The sequence below is a fragment of the Oreochromis niloticus genome, linkage group LG19 (assembly GCF_001858045.2).
Source record: "Oreochromis niloticus isolate F11D_XX linkage group LG19, O_niloticus_UMD_NMBU, whole genome shotgun sequence".
NCBI lineage: Eukaryota > Metazoa > Chordata > Actinopteri > Cichliformes > Cichlidae > Oreochromis > Oreochromis niloticus.
The window spans coordinates 11754912-11775869 of NC_031983.2; the positions used below are offsets into that span (position 1 = coordinate 11754912).

A 20958-nucleotide genomic window follows, 5' to 3' on the forward strand; every position below is an offset into this window, starting at 1 on the left:
TTAGCTTATTAAAACTGGACACATGGCCTAAAGAGGAGAATAATAAAGATAGTGTCTTAATAACGCGAAAAGAATATGTGGGTCTTTTTTTTTCAAAAGTGGCAAAAATTCCTCATGTATCCCATGGTAATGTTTTAAATGGAGAAATACTTGTGTGAATTTTATGGTTTGATGGTTAAAAAAATGTACCTTGCCATATGGCGCCCTCATGCGGCCGCTTCTAATATGAACAGGACCTCAAAAAGTTTCAGTTTGTCTTAGCAACCAGACGCTCTTGCCTGGATACAGACTGATGGATACAGACTGATGGCTAACACTGGCTAAAGCAATCAGCGAGGTTTGCTGCTGTTCAGTTCTCCATGGAAAGTAATTTTGATTTAGATGTACACTAAATTTAGCCGCCCGATATTTAAAAGGTCCTCTGTCGTACTTACACGGATAATATTTACAAGCACAACGTTAGAAGCTAGCACAGCTAGCACTGATGTGTGGTGACTTTTCGTGCTCTTACTTGCTGACCTCACTTATTACAGGTAGGTTTACCTGTACTAACTCTCTACTTTAATTTGTCCGTTCGTTTTCTCTCAGTAAAAATAAAGCAGGGTATTTTCAGCAACATATTTTTAATTCACTGCAGCGATATGTTGTCGAATGAGAAGCAAAAGAACCGCAGTGAAGAGGAAGTGATCAAAAAACTGGTAACAGTCACATAAATATTCAGTTTTGAATACGTATAAAAAGTCAATGGGGGTTTCTCATATTTACTTATTTCTTTATTGTTTTTAATTAACAGTGCATGGCTAATGGAGTGCCCTATGAAAAAATTGCACAAGAGGGAAGCAGCATCACATCACTGGAGATGTTCTTCTCTGGTTTCCCCCGCATGGTTGGCCTCTCCTTCTTCCCAAGGCTGTGTCAACTTACCATAATAGGCCAGAACATAGAGCACATTGATGGACTTGAGTGCTGTCCTCTGCTTCAGGAGCTCTGGATAGTCCAGTGCCATCTGACGGTGTGTTTGCTATGCTGATAAATGCTGATAACAACAACTGATGATAGCTTGAATCATTGCTGTCGTATAGAAATTTGGCCATGTGGATGCAACTGAAGATTCTTCAGTAATGGGTCTTTTTCACCTATAAAATATGAAATATTAGTTCACACCACCATTGAATCGTGTGTGTGTTAAGCATAATTATCCCCAGCTGACAAAGACACACATGCAGATGTTCCTGCAGGCAGGGTGATAACTATGAAGGAGCTGGAGTGAAAAAGGAGGAGGTGCATGGATACACTGATTTTTTGTCTCAAAAAGTCTGAAAACCGTGGAAGAAATATGCACTATATGATCACTGACATGAACAGGTGTCACGTGCACATTTAAGCATGTGTGTTTTGTGACACATGCATCAAACAATCTATTTTCTCTTTATTGCAGGAAATATCTGGACTACAGAACTGCCTGCAGCTGGAGAAACTGTACCTTTATGAGAACAAAATCAGTGAAATAAAGAATCTGGACTTGCAGGTCCACCTAGAGGTGCTGTGGATCAATAACAACTGCATAACTAAGATTAAGGTTAGAGCTGTATCTCCTTGGCTTTTCTGTGTTTGTAATGCAAGATTTTTAAATATTCAGCAGAAGAAAACTGCTCTTTTACACACACTGTGCAAAAGTTGTGAGCCTCCACTCATTTCTTTATATTTTGCTAGGAAAATGGGAAATACAGCAGGTGCAGCAATTTATTGAAACATGCAAACATATGATAATATATGTCAAAAACAGAGTTTGTACAATTCTGAAAAGTGTGAAAGTCAATATTTGATATGACCATCTTAGGGTAGGGTAGGTAGACCTTTACTGCAATGGTACTGTGTTTGGGATCATTGCTGGAAAATGAAGCAGTTGCCAATGAGATACTTTGCAGATGGTATTGGATGGTGGCTCAAAGCCTGATGGTACATTTCTGCCTTAATAATTCCATCAATTTCAGATGGTGTAGATAGTTTTTTAAGGTCTCCCTTTTTCCCCTCCACTTGTCTGGTTTTCTCAAGTTTTCTCTTTTTTTTTTTTGTAAAGAACCAATTTAAAAAGTGCTTAGAGACAACACTGGTTCCTCCCATGAGGTAGGTGCTTTTTTCAAATACTTGAACGACTCACGGGTCAGTGATGAGTGGCTAAACAAGCAAACATTGTTTTGAAAATGATCGGGTATAAGGACTGGACTGAAAAAGAGTGAAAAATCAGCCAATTTCCAAAGTAAAACTTTGAAAGACCTTCAGAAAGGCTTAACTTAGTCTCCACATGCGGTTGTTGTTGTTTTTTTCTCTTAAAGGGCTTGGACACACTTCTAGACCTTAAAGAACTAAACCTTGCTGACAACATTATTGAAAAGATCGGTATGTTCTCAGAATAATTTGTGTTCAGTTTGATGGAGATTCGGTGAGCTATGTGAAAAATAACGATGGCAATCAAATAATTTTTAACTTCTTCTAAGGGCACAGCCTTGATCCTAATGTCAACCTTCAGAAACTCAATCTGTCTGGAAACAAGATCAGCTCCTTTAAGGTGAGATTCAAAATGAAAACATGCTTTTGAAATACTTTCTCTAAAAACTTTTCTTACTTATTTTGTAAAATCTTATTAAAATCCTTGGTCTGACAAAAGGGCATTTCTAAATTCTTGGGAGAATGCCGGGGTCTCGGCTAGTTCACATTTTCAATCATTTCAACAACAGGCGTGCAACGCAAGACCTTTATTGAGGCATTGAGCGGCATAATTTCAAATTTTTTTTGCCATTCCTCATTCAATGATATACATTCATGAATGCGTTTATTTAAATAATATATCTTGGGAGACTGCCTAAGAGTTTTTCTGTTTTTAATGTGCAGGTTTGTGTTAGTTACACATTTTAGGCATGCTTCAGCTGAGACGCGCTTTCACAGCACATGTGAATATTGTTTTTTCAAGGACATTTTGACAGGAAGCACAAAAGGTTTTGTATCTCTGTGTCTGATTGGTTTAACACCTCAGATCTTGCTCCTGCAATCCACCTTTAGCCCTAACCCAGCTTATTATCTTATTCAAATCTGTGGCTTGACAAAGGGCATTCCTGAATTCTTGTGAAACGTCGGGGTCTGGGTCTGTTCGGATTTTCAATCATTACAACAATATGCTGTCTCAATAAGACCTTCAATAAGGTATTAGGCAGTATAATTTTGATTTCTGCCATTATATGTTTAGTGATATACATTCCTAAAAGACTACGTAGGTTTTCCTTTTTTTTTTCTCCAAGTTGGCAGTTTTATATTATACATTTGATGGTGTACCTGCCAGGCTCATTCAGAAGACTCTGATCATTGTTGTTCAAGGTCATTTTGTCAAGAAACACAGAAAAGTTTTGTGTGCCCTTCTCTGATTGACGTAACGCCTGAGATCTCCACCTTTTTCTCTGCACCTGGCTTGTTATAAAAAATACGATTATCACCATTCACTCTAAAGACCCCACCGTAACTGCAGGATCAAGAAAAAAATCTCGCCACCATGTCAATACAGCGTGACATCTCTTTTTTTAGCTCTTCTTAAGTGTAGGGAATGTAGAGAAGAATAGAAGTGCTATCGTCAAGATGATGTATTGAAACATCCATTTCAGTATGCAGCGATCAAGACAGTTTCTTTATAATTACTAATATTCCAGTGACTTCTGGAAATGTAATTTATCATATAGTGGGGGGAAAATATATGCAGTGTCATTGTCTTTGTTTAAAATACTTTAAATTTTCTGTTTCTGTTGAGAACAAAAAAATAGTGTCCTTTAGGGTAAACGTACTTAGGATATGCAGAAGCTTTGCTGTCCTAGTAAGTAAATAATATTTATTTAGAAATCACATGTAAACATAGCTTTCATTGACCAGGTTTTGTACAAATGATCTAATCCTATATACATGCAACCACGTGTAATTACAAACATCAAATAAAAAAGTAAAAATTGAAGACAGAGTACAGATTAAAGGGCTAACAACAAATGTGCAGACACATAACGACAACAAGCAGAGTGGAGCTTAGTGGACTGGAAAGGTCAGAGAATAAAGGTGGTTTTGAGCCTAGACTTAAAAGCAGAGATGGGGGGGGGTCTTTTTATGTCATGCAGTAATTTGTTTCACAAACGTGGAGCAGCGGCTGCAAAGGCTCTGTCACCTTTTTGTTTGAAGCATGACCTTGGGATGTGTAAGAGATCTCTGCCAGTAGGATCGGAGAGATCTGGGAGCTGGATGTGAACAAATGGGATTGTTGATGTAAGCTGAGGCCTGCCCATTATAAGAGCCTTAAAATTTGACCTTGAGTCTTGAATCTTTTGCTGTAACAGGAGTTGAGCCACCTTGCCCGACTGCCCCGTCTGAGTGAGTTAGCATTGAAAGACCCCACGTCAACCCCAAACCCGGTGTGTCTCCTTTGTAACTATGAGACCCACATTCTTTACCACGTGCCAAGCCTCCAGCGACTCGACATCTATGACGTCTCCAGCAAGCAAATCAAGGATGCAGCTGAGGTACTGATACGATCCAAGATCTGCAGAACTAATTGACTGGTTAAATCCCTTATAAGCAGCGATGTCAAACTCAGCATACTTTGATGTTAAGTGGGTCTTACGAGTGAAACTCTTCCGATCTGTCGGCATAAAGAAGTTTAGCTGCACAATAAAAAAGGTGCAATTTTAACGATACATCTGAGTTTTTTATGCTGCTTTGGGCTTAAATTGTTAGAAGTAAATTTGAAATAAACGTTTGGTATAAAATGGAATTTCTTTTGTTAATTGACAGAATGTCTTTTCTTCTTTGTCTTTGAATACATACATAAATATTAATAATATATTTTTTAAAAAACCCAAATTTCTATAGTAGTAAAAAACAGTAATTTTCTGTTATTTGTGTATTATTTATTTGATTTGGTGTTTATCTGTATTAAAAGCTGCAAACCTTTTAAAAATACAGTTAAAACTTTATGTAAAATTTATGTCCTCCTTCACATTTTCCAGAGCCATTCAGTGGGCCAGGTTGTCTTTGGTGGGCTGATTCTGGCCCCTGTGCCTTATGTTTGACACCCCTGCCTTATAGTATTTCTTCTAGGTTTCTATAAAAACAAGCTATACTTTTTAGTGGATGTATTTTCTTTTCTTGTTTTTCTTTCTTTTTCCTTTCTTTACTTTGTCACATTTGATATTTTTGTTTTATTTAACAGTTATATTTGATGCATCTGTTATTTCGTTTTAGCCTGAAATAAGAGTTGTTTTATTTTTCTTTTAGTCTGCAGTGATGAAAAAAATGATGTACTACAATATGCGTGTACGCACAGCTCAGAGGAAACTAGCAGAGACCCGGCTCAGTCTGATAGAGAGGAAGAAAACTCTATCGCAGTCGCCTGAAGAATGCATCAAGACTCTCACTCGTGCCCTTAAATTTGTACGTACTCTCCATAAAATGTCTTTTTGTAGCAGCTCTAAAAAGCTTCAGGTGTTTGTGTGCACAGAACGATTATAATTTGGATGCATTTCTAGCTCGAACGTGAGCTCTCCGTGGGGCCAGTTAGTTGCAAGAAGCCTGCCTGCCTGTCAGAAAGCGTAGCAGAAGGGCCACCCCACCTGGATGAAGGATTAACAGAAAGAAATGAATCAATCAGTGACATCAGTCAGGATCCAGTCACGGAGCACAAAGTACACGCTAAGATTGAAGCACTGAGGGAACGACTCAAACAGTGGACCAGGAGGCTAGATGAGTGAGTTTGCATCTTTCATGAGATACAGAGACAGTGTATTATTGCTTTATGTAAATTGATCTCTTAGGGGACAGCACAGAGCTAAACTGTACTTTTAATCTGAAAAATTGATGTTCCTCATCTTATATTCAGGATTCACATCTGGTACGAGCATGATTTGGCCCGTGCCACGAACAGGATGGAGTATACGGTGCAGTTTCTACTGATGGAGCTAGAAAGTGTTGGAAATATCCGTTTGGAGGAGGGCTGCTCCACAGATCCTTGGTACTTTTACTGTTCAGTATCATCCACTGTAACTGTAACCACTGTGCAATTCACAGTAACAAATGGGAAACATACTGTCCTTCTGTTTTTTTTGCTCCGACCGACAGGTTTACTTCTTGTTGTGACCTCCTGCTTTCCCGCTTCTCTCCATCAGACTACAAAACATATGGCATCACTGATATTAGGGTGGATAGAGTTATCTGCATCCACAATAGTGCACTGAGACTTTGCTTCGAGGACAAGATTCACAGTTTACTAGCCAGCGAAGATTTATCTTCCCAGTAAGGCTCGAAACAGAATGAGCAGATTTTAACGACTATGTTAAGCCTCATACTGTAACACAATTCTTTCTAAGCAGGAATTACAGACGTCAGCTGGAGTATTTATTCTACGTAGTTGACCCTGAAAAATGCGAGAAGGATGAAACTTTGCAGATTCTCCAGGAAGGCTTCAAAACAACAGAGCAGCAGAAGGTGTGTGTACTACCAGAAAGGATGCACTCGCTCCTATCACACATATTTATTCCACTAACAATTAGGGGAGTAATTGAAGCTAATTAGCCACACATTAGTCAGTTTACCACTCAACACCTGCACACTTGTACACAGTGCAGTAAACGATATGTGCAAAAAGAAATTAGTACGCTCATTTATGGAGCAGATTGCAGTGAATACTAAAATGAGGGAAATTGTGAAACTTTGTGTGCCTGATTTGTGTCTGTGTGGAGAAGTAACCACATCAGGGTTACAGAAGAATGTGCTTGACTTGTGTTATTCTCACGCTTTCACTTTTACACCATGACTCTCTAAATTAGGCCAATGGAAAAGAGGGTGCTATACCTTTTTCCAATAGCCTGAGTGTGAGCGAGCGATCCAGAATTGAGTACGCACTTCGCCAGACCAGCCAAGGTTGTACTAAACACAGCATGGATACGATGCCCTTCAGGCACGGTGAGGTCATTTTACTGATTTCATTATGTTTCTGCTGTTTTTTTAGAATCTAAACTGCTAATGCTCTCTTGCTTGTAGGTCAGGTCATTGTTTCCAAAGTGTTCGTGGGTAAAAGCATGCCCATCCGAGATGGAGAACCGGTGGACAGAAGCAATTATCCTGGAGTTTACTCTGTGTATCGCAGTGTGGAGACAAAGCACAGATCTGCAATGAGTGAAGGTATTCACTGAATTAAAAGGAACAACAGCAGTTGCCTTTTATGTAATTGTTGTTGTTCATTTCTGCACTCCCTATTATTTTTACATCTCTGTGTCCTTTTCATTCAGAACGACCCGGCTCCACCAAAACACACGCTGACCTTGAGTCCAGTCCCCGCCGAAGGCAGTGGTTTGTGTTTGACCGCGAGCTTGTCCTGCCCGAGTACATCATATATTATGAATACATCACTCAGGTAAATTATCGCGTACATTCCTTTGACTGTTACAGATGAAACACAATTGTTCTCTGTGGAGGTGTTTCTTCATCTTTTAATATTTAGATATTGAAAAATTGCTGCATTATTTAAAGCGATAACATGCCTTAATCTCAGTTTCAATGGCTATGGTTTAGGAAGTGCAGGTAATTCAGTAATCACAAATTTGGTGATGCCCATGTTTCTCGTGGGCAAGGTACTGAACCTCAGCTAACCTTCAATGCATTCATCGTGAATTGGATGCCATAGATCAAGCACTTAAAGTTCCTATTCAGAAAAACTGAGGGCAGATCTGGAGTTTGACTTTTGGTTCTTCAATTATTGACATGTAATGTTTTTACTTTTGTCTGTACAGAGCAGGTCATTCATCTGCTGTCTGTGACAGATCTAAAGTATGAGCCATCATTATTTCTAAGAGTCAGCTGCATTGGTTGGAAGCCTCTAAATAGATGAAGGACATTTTTTATTGAGGTTGGGGATCAGACAGCTGAGCTGCACTTTTCGCGCTACATTCCTTGGTTTGATGGGTTTGTTTTCATGTGGGAAACTAAACAAGAGTTTAGAAACATGAAATTGCAGTTGTTTGTGCAGGTTATGTTTCTGTGCATGCCTTATGATGAGTACAGTGGCTTGCAAAAGTATTCGGAACTTTTCCACATTTTGTCACATTACAGCCACAAATATGAATCAATTTCATTGGAATTCCACGTGAAAGACCAATACAAAGTGGTGTACACGTGAGAAGTGGAACGAAAATCATACATGATTCCAAACATTTTTTACAAATAAATAACTGAAAAGTGGGGTGTGCGTAATTATTCAGCCCCCTGAGTCAATACTTTGTAGAACCACCTTTTGCTGCAATTACAGCTGCCACTCTTTTAGGGTATGTCTCTACCAGCTTTGCACATCTACAGACTGAAATCCTTGCCCATTCTTTGCGAAACAGCTCCAGCTCAGTCAGATTAGATGGACAGCGTTTGTGAACAGCAGTTTTCAGATCTTGCCACAGATTCTCGATTGGATTTAGATCTGGACTTTGACTGGGCCATTCTAACACATGGATATGTTTTGTTTTAAACCATTCCATTGTTGCCCTGGCTTTATGTTTAGGGTCGTTGTCCTGCTGGAAGGTGAACCTCCGCCCCAGTCTCAAGTCTTTTGCAAACTCCAAGAGGTTTTCTTCCAAGATTGCCCTGTATTTGGCTCCATCCATCTTCCCATCAACTCTGACCAGCTTCCCTGTCCCTGCTGAAGAGAAGGACCCCCAGAGCATGATGCTGCCACCACCATATTTGACAGTGGGGATGGTGTGTTCAGGGTGATGTGCAGTGTTAGTTTTCCGTCACACATAGCATTTTGGCCAAAAAGTTCCATTTTGGTCTCATCTGACCAGAGCACCTTCTTCCACACGTTTGCCGTGTCCCCCACATGGCTTGTGGCAAACTGCAAACGGGACTTCTTATGGTTTTCTGTTAACAATGGCTTTCTTCTTGCCACTCTTCCATAAAGGCCAACTTTGTGCAGTGCACGACTAATAGTTGTCTTATGGACAGATTCCCCCACCTGAGCTGTAGATCTCTGCAGCTCGTCCAGAGTCACCATGGGCCTCTTGGCTGCATTTCTGATCAGCGCTCTCCTTGTTCGGCCTGTGAGTTTAGGTGGACGGCCTTCTCTTGGTAGGTTTACAGTTGTGCCATACTCCTTCCATTTCTGAATGATGGCTTGAACAGTGCTCCGTGGGATGTTCAAGGCTTGGGAAATCTTTTTGTAGCTTAAGCCTGCTTTGAATTTCTCAATAACTTTATCCCTGACCTGTCTGGTGTGTTCTTTGGACTTCATGGTGTTGTTGCTCCCAATATTCTCTTAGACAACCTCTGAGGCCATCACAGAGCAGCTGTATTTGTACTGAGATTAGATTACACACAGGTGCACTCTATTTAGTCATTAGCACTCATCAGGCAATGTCTATGGGCAACTGACTGCACTCAGACCAAAGGGGGCTGAATAATTACGCACACCCCACTTTGCAGTTATTTATTTGTAAAAAATGTTTAGAATCATGTATGATTTTTGTTCCACTTCTCACGTGTACACCACTTTGTATTGGTCTTTCACGTGGAATTCCAATAAAATTGATTCATGTTTGTGGCTGTAATGTGACAAAATGTGGAAAAGTTCAAGGGGGCCGAATACTTTTGCAAGCCACTGTATGTGTTGGTTGCTCCCCACTTATCTATAGTGGATCTTAATTAAGAAAAAAAGAAGTTAAAAAATGCATCTGTTGGCAGTACACGTTGGAAACATTTTGATTTGCCTTGTCTAGGACAAGGACAAACCTACACTGCTGAGCCATAGCACAGACAGAGATCCTTCCAATGATGTTGCTCTGGACAAAGAAGTCCTCAACAGGGAACCTGTTCTTAAACCTCAGCCCAAGTTATTGAGCTTGGATGATAAAATTCTGCTTAGTGTTGCCCGAGCCAATGTCCTCAGTCAAATCACAGTAAGTGCTCTGCCGTTTTAAATAAGAGGTTGAATTTGAAGCGGTTTCATTTCAGTTTGAACCATCATTGTTGCATTGAATCTCCAGGTGCTTAACCTTCATGGCAACAGCCTGAGCAACATAAAGGAGATTTCCAGCCTCACGGCTCTAAGGCATCTTACTGTCAGCTTCAATGAGTTCACGCACCTTGATGACATTTCTCACATGGTAATACAAAATAATGTTAAGATAACACTTAAGAGTGTGTTTAAGTCAAAGAATGCTTCTTTTATGATGTCCCTCTCTATTATTTGTGAAACTGAATAGTGGCTGCATAGCCATAAAGTGGAACTCTCACCTGCTCTCTTACCTAAACTACAGCCAAACCTTGAGGTTTTGGATGCTAGCTTTAACCACCTGGTGACTCTGGAAGGTCTGCGGGGGCTGGGAGAGCTCAAACAACTCGATGTGCGCTGGAACAAGCTGACCAAGGTCAGAGAGGATACAGCTGTGCTCAGAAAACACACACCTGCTCTGCTGAAACTGGACACCAGATACAATCCTTGGAACAGGGTGTGTGCTGTGATCAAATAGAAAAAATAAATCGAAATATTCAAGGTTGAACCTCAGCAATAGTAATACTACGTATATGCTCAATATATATATGTTAAGAATATGAATCTGAGTCCATGTTTCAAACTATGCCACTGAAAGTGGCCTCAAATTGTAGAAGTGATTGAGTGAAGATGTTTCCCTTCTTCCAGCCCGAGGCAGTCAGAATGACCATACTAGGCCATCTCACGAACCTCACACACCTGGATGATGTGCTGGTAGCAGAGGAGGAGGCTGCTGAAGCTGTTCAGATGGCAGCTGGGTCCAAAATTAACCAGGTGAAGATTTTGTAGATATTCCTTCTTATATACTAGATTTTATTTGGTTGAGCTGATCTACGTAAAGAGACGTTGTCTATATGAACAAATCCAAAATTGATGGATTAAAGTAAATGTTTTAAGTGAAGTATGGTAATTCAATCAGACTCGTTGACACTGCTCGTAGGCATCTCTTCTGGCACATTCGCGTACCGAGAGTGACCGTCCCCGCACTCTTAGTCTGCTGTCAACAGCCCAGCTCCTGTATCATTTGAGTCCATCACCCTGGGGCCTCGGTAAAGAACTGGACCAAGACTGGACTGCAAAAGTGAGCTTCAGCATGTGGGCTTCTCAGTAAAGAGGTTTTTAGGAGCCGTACTAGGCGGGATGATGTTGATCTTTGTTACCTTTCGTGTCTACCAAATTGCTGACCAGATCACCACCCTGAACCTTGACAACCAGAGGATTTCCAAGATGATCAGTCTAAGTAAGCTGGTGAACCTGCGCTGGGCCTCCTTTAATGATAACGAGATCTCAAAAGTCGAGGGTCTGGACAACTGCCTGAAGCTGGAAGAACTGTCCCTAAACAACAACAATATTTGCACACTCAGTGGTCAGTCGCGCTCTCCGCTTTCCAAGGAGAAATCACACATAGCACAGTGCCGTCATTGTTTCCATGTCTGTCTTTGCTCACTGTTTCCTCAGGCCTCACACGACTCCATTGCCTAAATAGACTGAGTGTAGATGGGAATCGGCTAACCAGTCTGGACGTCTCAACTCTCGACGGGCTGTCCAGCTTGTCTTTTCTGTCAGCTGAGAACAACTGTATTGCTTCTCTTCATGGCATCCAGAGACTTCGGTCTCTCCTTGAACTTTACATCGGCAGCAACCAGATCTCTACATCAAGAGACATCTACTGTCTGAAAGTGAGCATCTAGTTAACATTTAAAAATGGATGAGACGGTGAAATAAGAAGAGTAGAATTTAATTTTAATTAATTTTATTATGTGAGCTTATGTGACCATTTTGCTTTTCAGGGATTGACAAACCTCATCATCCTGGATCTCTGTGGGAACCCTTTAGTGGAGAAACTGGAAAACTATCGAATATATGTAGTGTTTCATCTCCCCTTCCTCAAAGCTCTGGATGGAATTGCAGTGGTATGAGCTTAAAAAAATCATATTACAGCAGTTGTTTCCAGTATTTTGTAATTGCTATTCTTTTCTGCTGTTTTCTCTAGGAAGCAAGTGAGTGTGAGAGCGCAAAGAATATGTTTATGGGAAGACTGACCAGCGACACAGTGGCAGAGAAGCTGGGCCACTCAAACTACACAGAAATCACACACCTAAACCTTCAGGCCTGTTCCATTAGGTAATAACAGCGTTGTAATAAAACAAATGATAAAGAAAGATAAAGCCTTAAAAAATATCTTTTCTTCCCACAGGATAGTTGATCTGTCTCCACCAGACCTCTTCCGTAATGTACGCTGCGTCAACTTAGACCATAGCAACCTCACATCCTTCTCAGGCCTCATCCATCTGCCCAACATCAAAGTACACAGTGCACCAAATGCCAACACACTGGCTGGAAATGCAGCATGTTCAAAGAAATAATTTACGTTGTATTCTTTACAGGCTTTGTGTCTCAACTATAACCACATCGAGTCAATTCTGCCCAGGCAGAAGACTCAGACTCATCTGACAAGCAGACAGATACTGTACAGCAAAGTGTGCTCCAGTGGCTACAGCCAACAGAGCACATCTAAAGCCAGCAGGTAATCTAGTGTAGTTTTATTTATGGGTTTTGTGCAAAAACAACCTTCTTTTTAAAGTATTTCAAAAGAGTTTTGTGCAGTCTAACCATGAGGGGGCAGCACTGACCAGCCAATGTGTGAGCTGCCTAAATTTAACAGAAGCTGCTGACAAACTCTGATAAAATTTATTTGCAGTCAGAGTTTCAGTCAGAGAAATTTTTTTTTAATATAAAAAAGTAAACATTTAAAATGGGTCATTTCCTTTGAGGTAAAGACCACAATAAACTAAACAATTAAAACATATTTAGTCTGTAGATTAATATAAACTTTAGATGAAATATTTGTTGTGCAGAAATACTACACAATGTGTGCTGTTTGTTTAGCCAGACTGTGATTGCCTTGATGTGGCCTGCACCTGTGAGGTCTGACCAGTTAGACGTGGCAGCGGGAGGGACAGCGAGGTGCTCGTTTAACCACCACGGTTTCAAATGGCCTTTCTCTAACTGTGTTTAAGGGATACTGGGCCCACTGGCAGCCTGGAGCCACTGATGGGAAGCCTGGAGGTGCTTCATTTGAGTCACAATGGCATCTCCAATATGGCCAATCTGCAGCTCAGCAGGCTCACCAATCTTAAAGCACTCTTCCTCGAAGGTATGTATGGTTGACGTTGCCACCCCTTTCTCTGCAAGCTGTTTAAAAGTGCACTGCACAGAGGCTGTGAAAAGGCAAGCGCAAAGAGCAAAGTCTCCCCTATAGACCTAAGGCCAGGTGGGGGATGAGACGCGAAGAAAAGAATGATTGACTTTCTTTTCAACTGCTTTTGATGGCTTTTGATTGAGTTTTGCTTTGCCAGGGTGATTTGTCCCACAAAGCCAACCCTACTTTTCTTTCTTAGAAACCTTTGGAAGCTCGGTTTGTAATTTCAGCACTGTTTACAGCAGAGTCAAGCAAGAAATACCCAAGAAGTGTTTATATGGGCCTAAAATTCTGCCTTTTATATTCTTCAGGGTGTGCAATTTACTCTAGTAGTTAGTATATAGAAATATTAGGGTACTGTTTGGGATGTCTGTTTGTTTTGATTTTCTAAAGTTTGGTCTCTCAACAGGCAATGAGATAACCCAAGTGGAAGGCTTGGAAGGGCTTCGCCAACTCAGAGAGCTTGTGTTGAACAGAAACCGGATTAAAACTCTGACCAAGAACTCTTTCGCAGCCCAGGCTCTCCTCCTAGAGCTGCACCTGGCACAGAACCGGATCCGGGAGCTGAACCATCTCGATCCTCTGATTGAGCTTTGCAAGCTCTCCCTCGACATGAACAAGCTGCAGGTATTCAGGTTCAGCAGAGGTAGTAGTAGCCTCCTCACATGCTAGATTTTTAAAAAATGTTTATATTCACAATTTTAATGAAACGGCATATTCAATTAAACTGCCTGAATAACTCAGAACGCCGTGATTTCTTGAGGTCATCGCCGAGGTCACAGCCATCTTTTGTGCAGTTTTTTGATTTACTACCAACTTTTACTGATTGGTTCACATGTGTCAGATGTATTTTGTTCACTGTGCAGCAGTATTACTTTTCCCTGCATTTGCAAAGTAAGACTTGAAGTATAGTAATCATGAGTCATTACTACCCACTGTGGCATGCAAGGGGTCGCATTAAGGAGAATCAAGTTTGATTGAAGGTCACGGCCGTGTGTATAAAGAATCAGGGGGAACAATCAGGACAACGTGTAATCAGCTTCTCGGTCTGCATCTCCTCACACAGAGCGAGTGATTTGCACTTTTGTTGCCGGTTCCTTCTTCCCATCACTTCCTTAATGTTTTCACGCATTCAATTAAGACATAGAAATACGGCAATCATCCAGAGCGTTAGTCCTCACAGTGGGGGCGTCTTTGAATCACAGCCAAGTCCGAGTATAAAGCTGGGAATGAGAGAAAACATCCCCATGGCCTGTTGCGTGCCCAAAGTCTCTCATGAGATTAATGAGGGCTCACACATGTAATCTCTCCCATCAGCTGCTTCCATCCTGCCCACACCAAAATTATGAAAGGTTCGGCCCTGATGCAAATGCCTCTGTTATCAACACATAGCACAGAACAGCTAAATGAGGGGTTATGAGTAAAAAAGAACTTTGAAATAATCTTTGCCTCTCTGCTTCTCTACTTCTTTGCAGGACATCGCAGAGCTTGACAAATTAGAAGCTCTTCCATCACTGAAGGAGCTCTCTGTTGTTGGCAATCCTGTGAGTATTAACAAGTTTTATAGGCAGTTTGTCCATTAAGTGGGTTCTGTCTTTATTTGCATCCACTTGCTGTCAGTCACAGGACATATCTTGAACTCACGATCTCTCGAACAAATGATCAAAAGCACGCCGAGTTCTCACTTTCACAATCCGATACGCTAACACAGGGTAATTCTGTGGTTCCAAATTAAGTGATTACACGATGGACCGTCTGCTGTGCCTCAAACTGGCTGGCATCAGAGACAAATTCGTTGACCAAATGGCTGTGTGCTATTGGCCCTGTTACATCACCCATCTGGAGCTCATGCAGGCCTTAGCAGAGCCTGCAGCCCAGGGCCTGTCTATTGTCCACTGGGTAATGCTCAGCTGCGGTAGCCTCTTTACTGCTCGATCTCATCCCCCTTCTGTTCCCATGCGGTGGGGGTGGTGGTGGTAGTGGGGTTAATCCTGCCAGGGGGTAGAGGCCAACAGCCACCCTGGAGACAATACCTCCTGCTGTTGACCGCATGAGATCCTTTAGCTATGTTCCCTAGCCAAAGTCTGTCTCCTCCTTTTTCAATGGACATCCATTGGCACACACTCACAACCTCATCAAAGCAGAAGTGTCCTGCAGAAACAGGCAGTTCTGTGGCTGGACAGGCTGGGTGTATAGCCTGGCATACAGGGTGCCCTCAGCTGGGAAGGGAACTATGTGCTGCTGTCAGCTGGGTCACTGGAATAGCTGCTGGGAACATGGTAATTACACTGGGAGCCACATAGCATCATATTTATCCCAGATGTCTCAAAGCAGACTGTGCTCATCTCCAGAATTAATATTTCTAAGGAGTGGTTGATAACCAGACTGTTTAACCAAACATTTGTTTGTCTTTTTTTGTTTTGTTTTGTTTTTCAGGTGGCACGCAATTCTGTCCACAGACCAGCAGTGGTGCTTTGCCTGCCCCAGCTGCGGGTCCTGGATGGTGTGGACATCACTCTGGAGGAAAGAACCAGGGTGGAACTCCTCAGTGCTGATCCATCAGTGAGAACTGTACAAATGCATGCTCGATCCAATGTATAGGGTCGTCACACCTGTTAAATGTTACACAGTAATTTTTTCTTCCAAAGATTATGTTTAAGATACATTTTAAATCTTACTTTGGCCAGCAAAACTCCAATTTCCCTCTGTTTTGTTTCTAAGAGAGGTGGGAGACACTCTTGACCTCAGTCTTTGGAAATGTTAACAAATACATATAAGGTTAGCGTATAGCTGAGAGATACTGTCCTCTCCTACTGTACTTCAGTTGCATTTTAATTCTGACTGAATTACAAATGTACAAATGAAGACATTGTGTATGCAAAATGCCATAATGGGCCTTATCATGTAAGATGTAGTCCAGCTGGAAGGGTCAAAATGCCAACATCCAAACCACAGCCACCCTGAATAGTATGACTGATATCAGTATGACTGATTTAATGTTCATGTAATGAGAAACCGGGACAGTAATTCTCCCGCAGCACTGAATTAAAAGCGGTCTAAGCCTGCTAGCATCATCCTGCTGATTAGATGAAATGTGCCCGGCCGATAATGCACCAGTGGATTTACCCCCTATTAGCCAGGTCAACACGACCCCCCTCTGCTTGTTAGACGTAAGTATGGAAATGAGCAGAGATCCTGGGTTTTCTCATTAAAAACACAAACGCAGCCCTCCCTCTGTTGACTCTCATGAATGCCATCTGAGTTGTCACTCTCAATCTGTGCCTGTAGCTGCTTTGCTTGAATGTAAATGTTGTTATTTATGCGTAGTAATTACTGTTGGCCTATAAGATGCTTATATATGTGGAACAGCAAGCAATCTAATCCTCAGTCCCCTGGCAAGTGTGTAGGATGGAGTGGACACATTGCATGGACCATGAACAGCAGCAGAGATAGAAAAGTGGAGAAAAAATGTTTTATGTTAGGATACATATACTAGTGAGGAACTTAGATGCACTTAATAGATCATGCTTGCATGTTTGCTTCACATCAGTTCTGTCCTGGAGAATTATGTCCATTATCGTTATTCCCCCCTTGTTTTTTAAAGCCATACTCCCATCATCCCGGAGCTCTCCTTCCTACAAGTGAAGTTAACCTACCTGGACTGCTCGTGCCCCACAACCCCACTCTAAGAATAATGAGTGTAAGCGGAGGGCCGCAGAATGTGATACACGGGCACAGTGTCCTGCAAAATAACATAGATGAAGAACATTACACATACAAATGTGAGTATAACATACAAACCCAAACTCAAAAAAGTTGGGATGCTGTGTAAAGTCTAAATAGAATAAAATGCGACCACAGAAAACAGAGTTTTAAAATCAGAAAATGTACCATTCAAGAAAAAGATTCTCTTCAATTTGATGGCAGCAACACAATTTAAAAATGTTGGGATAGGTCCATGTTTACCACTGTTTAGCAGTTGGTCTTCTTTTAACAACAATCTATAAACATCTGGGAACTGATGTCTACATCACCTGCTTGACATTTGGGAGACAAATATATTGCTGAATAGGCCTTGATCTGCTGAGCTGTTTGATTTTTGGTTTTATGGTGCACCAGATCTTTTCAATTGGTCAGCAGGCTCAGGCCAGTTCAGCACTACATTCTTCTACTATGAAGCTGTGCTGTTGTAATAGGTTCAGTATGTGCTTTAGGATTGTCTTGCTGAAAAGATGTCTGGATGGGTGCATATGTTGCTCTAAAACCTGTATGGAGGCTTGTGAACTACGTGTTGATTGTCTTTCTCCTCCTTACTCTGGAGGATTTTTCATGCTTGCTTTCTAAAAAGAATTTAACATTTTGATTCCTCCGACCACAGAACAGTTTTATAATTTGCCTCAGTTCATTTTAAAAGAGCTCCAGTCCAGAGAAGACGGCTCATGTTCACAAATGACTTCTTGTTTGCGTGATAGAGCTTTGGTCTGCATTTGCGGATGGTGCAGTGAACTGTGTTCACAGTCAGTGATTTCAGGAAGCGTTCCTAAGCCCATGCAGTGATTTCCATGATACAATCATGTCTGTTTTTAATGCAGTGCCGCCCAAGGGCCCGAAGATCACAGGCATCCAATATTTTCAGCCTTATCTGTTGCGCACAGAGATTTCTCTGGAATTTCAGAATCTTTTGTTGATATTATGTACAGTAGACAACGAGATATTAAAAGTCTTCTTAATTTTGTGTTGAGTTTTTTGTAGATTGGTAAAACTGTTGCAAAATGTTCCTCCATCTGTTTCTTCGTAGTACCACTTACTTTTCCAGCCTTTTATTGCCTCTGTACCAATTTTCTTTTGCAGAGGTGTTGCTCCTGTTACCTTCAAAATTTGAAAAGATTTTTCCTTAAAATTTTTAACTTTCTCAGTTTAAACATTTGAGATATTTACTGTGTTCTGCGGTAAATAAAATTATTGGTTTGTAAATTGTTGTAATCGGTTTTTAGTTTTACACAGTGTCCTAACGTCTTGGAATTGGGTTTCTTTTTCTCCTTGATGTAAAAATACCATGTTTTCAGCTGCCATATGTAACTTGTTATATAGAGATGAGCTGTTCTCCTCTGTGCTCTCTGTCGCAGTAAGAATGATAGATGTTTCAGTGATATCTTATATCCCGCCTGTATTAACTCCCCACCCAGGTAAGAAGCACAAACACATTAACGTTGCTCGAAGTGGCCAAACTGATATTTACTTCAGACACAACCAAAGAACAGGAAGCAACATTCCGACCACTACTGGGAACAGACAACAAGAACAAGACAGCAGTTTGGTAAAAACAAAACAGTGTATATCCGATTTTTTTCTCCTTATTTTTCCTGATGGAAAACTTTTAAAAAGGACTCAGAGTAAACTAAAAGTTTGTTTACGCTTGTTGTATTCCAGATTCCCAAATGGCGGTAGACTACCACCCCAGTAGGAACCAGAAGAGGTGGAACACGAGGCGAACACATATGGCGGCCATCGCTGTTGTGTGTTTTTATGTCCTGGTGTGAAATTAATGACAATAATAATAATCTATGTGTCTCTAAATGGTGGGATTTTTGTATGTTTTAATAAATTACTATCAGTTAATACAAGCAGCACTTTAAACTGAACTGCCTCTGATGTAAATTAGGCTGTTTTGGGGGATGGGGGGGGCCACATGTCGTGCATTCCTCTCAAATGCATATATAATGATTGGGACTTCATTTTTTTATCCACATATGCGGATCACTAACCATGGTAATCTGAGGATGAGAGGTTTTGGTGTCATTTTGAATGCCATATCGTCTTTTGCAAACAAGTAGAAAAAACACACACAGATGTAAGGGCGTGTGAGGCTGGCATGCCGCGTCCATCGGGTCAGATGCATCCCCAACAAGTGGATAATCCAGCTTTAGCACACCTCTCTGTGGACAATAATCTGCAGTCGCTCAGATAAAGATATAATCTTGAATAAGGTCCAAATGGATTTCAGAGATTGTCAGTTTCATCATGTTAGCCTCTTTTCGAAAAGCCCACAGCAGTTTCGTCTCTAACGGGCAAATCTCCTGTGTTGTAATGAACCCACTCCACTTGGTGTTTATGATGTTAGCTCAGTGGAGCATTAAAATATATTCTTCCTGTTTTCCTGTTGGTATAATCTAGCGGTGCCACAGTCAACAAAAACACCAGTCTGAATAAGGCACATAAGGCATAATTATGTGGGGTAAAAACTCTTAACTGCAATGGGAAACATTTAAATGAAAAGCTTTCACAGTCGCTCTGCCGACTATCATACATTAGATCAACATAGCAACTTGAAGTTTTATAACAAAATTTGTGCAAAATTACACAGAGGAATATAATTATGAAAACACCAGTTTAAAAGACAGTGTTCGCTGCAGAGATTACGCATTGGTGGTGTTGACATGACCACTAGGTGTCCTTAGAGCTCCATTAACACTGCTAATCAGTCAGTGAGTTTTGACCTGTATGCTGTAAGCTGAAGGAGGATGTTTGCACTTCACTTTTGTGTCTCTCTTCCCGTGCAGCCTTTTTGCTCAACATCCCAGAAACAAGCCAGCTCTACACAGAAAAAGCGAAAAGCTCTCCCCAAACAAGCTCCCCTAATGCATGTACTTAACTTCACTTAATTTGTGTTAATTCCCAGCATTAAGCGGGGCTAATGACTGCACAAGTGAGTGCACTGTCATTACCCTGCTCTGCCTGACATCAAATGGCAGCTGATGTACTTCTCTTGAAAAAAAAAAAAAGCACAGGAGAGATTTGGGGGCTCAGTGTGAGTGCTCTAATGCATTAGGTATTGCAGAGGATAATTACACATTTTATATTTGAGTACAGTATGCGCAGTATGGATGGTTATAAATATATTTCTAATTCCTGTCATGCGTGGTGTAAGCTTATAGTGAGCATGCCACTTTGCACGGCGTGTCTCATATCTGCATATCTTTCAGTGTTTCTAACATTAAAATGACATTAGCATAAAGATTGTGAATAATTCATCACTTCTGAGCAAACCCAGATGCACTGCTCCCTCTGTCTATCTCTCTGCCTTTCCTAGCTCCTCCATGTGAGTAGACCACATGGTTTGTTGCTGGTTTAATGGGATGGAATGTGACAGGTTATGTTTTCATCTGCCTGATATGGAGCCCGGCTCAGACGGGAGTGACCGAGAGGGAGAAGAAGAAGAAAAAGAGACGCAGAGAGTGAGGGGTGGAGAAGGGGGGGAGTGAGCTGCCCTCTGCAGTTGTAATCTGGGTTCAGAATTAGACATGTTTGAGCTTGTTGTGAATCTGTTATAGATGATGCCTGCCCCCCTCCCCCCAGAAACCTCACCACACACACACACACACACACACACACACACACACACACACACACACACAGACAGAAAAACGCATGCTCTGCATGGGGCCATTACTTCTGGTCCACTAACTCCCTACATTTGCTGTGTCTGTGCATTCAGAGCACCATTAGTCCAAGACTCTGTGAATAATTGCTGAATGGACCGCGTTTTCACAGCTATCTACTCAGGTTCAAGTGTTGGAGGGGAGGTTAGAGGGGTGACGACGCTGATTGAAGTTTGATGCGGAGGTTAACGCCGCATGTTGCGCGGTGCTTGTCAAAGATGCGCCGCATGTGTAATGGATGAGCGACGTTACACTCC

General features: G+C 41.3%; 1 protein-coding gene across 8 annotated transcripts; it reads left to right on the top strand.

Moving 5' to 3' along the window:
- The first annotated feature begins 13 nt into the window (after positions 1 to 13).
- lrrc9 (leucine rich repeat containing 9) lies at positions 14 to 19959 on the top strand. 8 transcript variants are annotated; one of them, XM_025901148.1, is made up of 33 exons: positions 14 to 533; positions 638 to 698; positions 794 to 1012; positions 1439 to 1540; positions 2337 to 2400; positions 2499 to 2569; positions 4368 to 4550; positions 5305 to 5460; positions 5556 to 5773; positions 5906 to 6037; positions 6145 to 6318; positions 6396 to 6510; positions 6852 to 6987; positions 7066 to 7206; positions 7314 to 7438; positions 9786 to 9965; positions 10053 to 10172; positions 10326 to 10517; positions 10709 to 10834; positions 11001 to 11141; positions 11249 to 11426; positions 11519 to 11739; positions 11851 to 11973; positions 12054 to 12184; positions 12258 to 12366; positions 12448 to 12587; positions 13081 to 13217; positions 13672 to 13889; positions 14738 to 14806; positions 15699 to 15833; positions 16867 to 17044; positions 18449 to 18595; positions 18693 to 19957. In XM_025901148.1, the coding sequence occupies exons 2-33, from the start codon at positions 642 to 644 to the stop codon at positions 18800 to 18802; spliced, it is 4548 nt and encodes a 1515-aa protein (XP_025756933.1). In that variant the 5' UTR covers positions 14 to 533; positions 638 to 641; the 3' UTR covers positions 18803 to 19957. The 8 variants fall into 8 exon arrangements, with proteins under 8 accessions (XP_025756933.1, XP_025756930.1, XP_025756931.1 ...); XM_025901145.1 differs by having other exon boundaries at positions 14 to 337; positions 589 to 698; positions 1439 to 1579; XM_025901146.1 differs by having other exon boundaries at positions 14 to 337; positions 1439 to 1579.
- Positions 19960 to 20958: the final 999 nt, after the last annotated feature.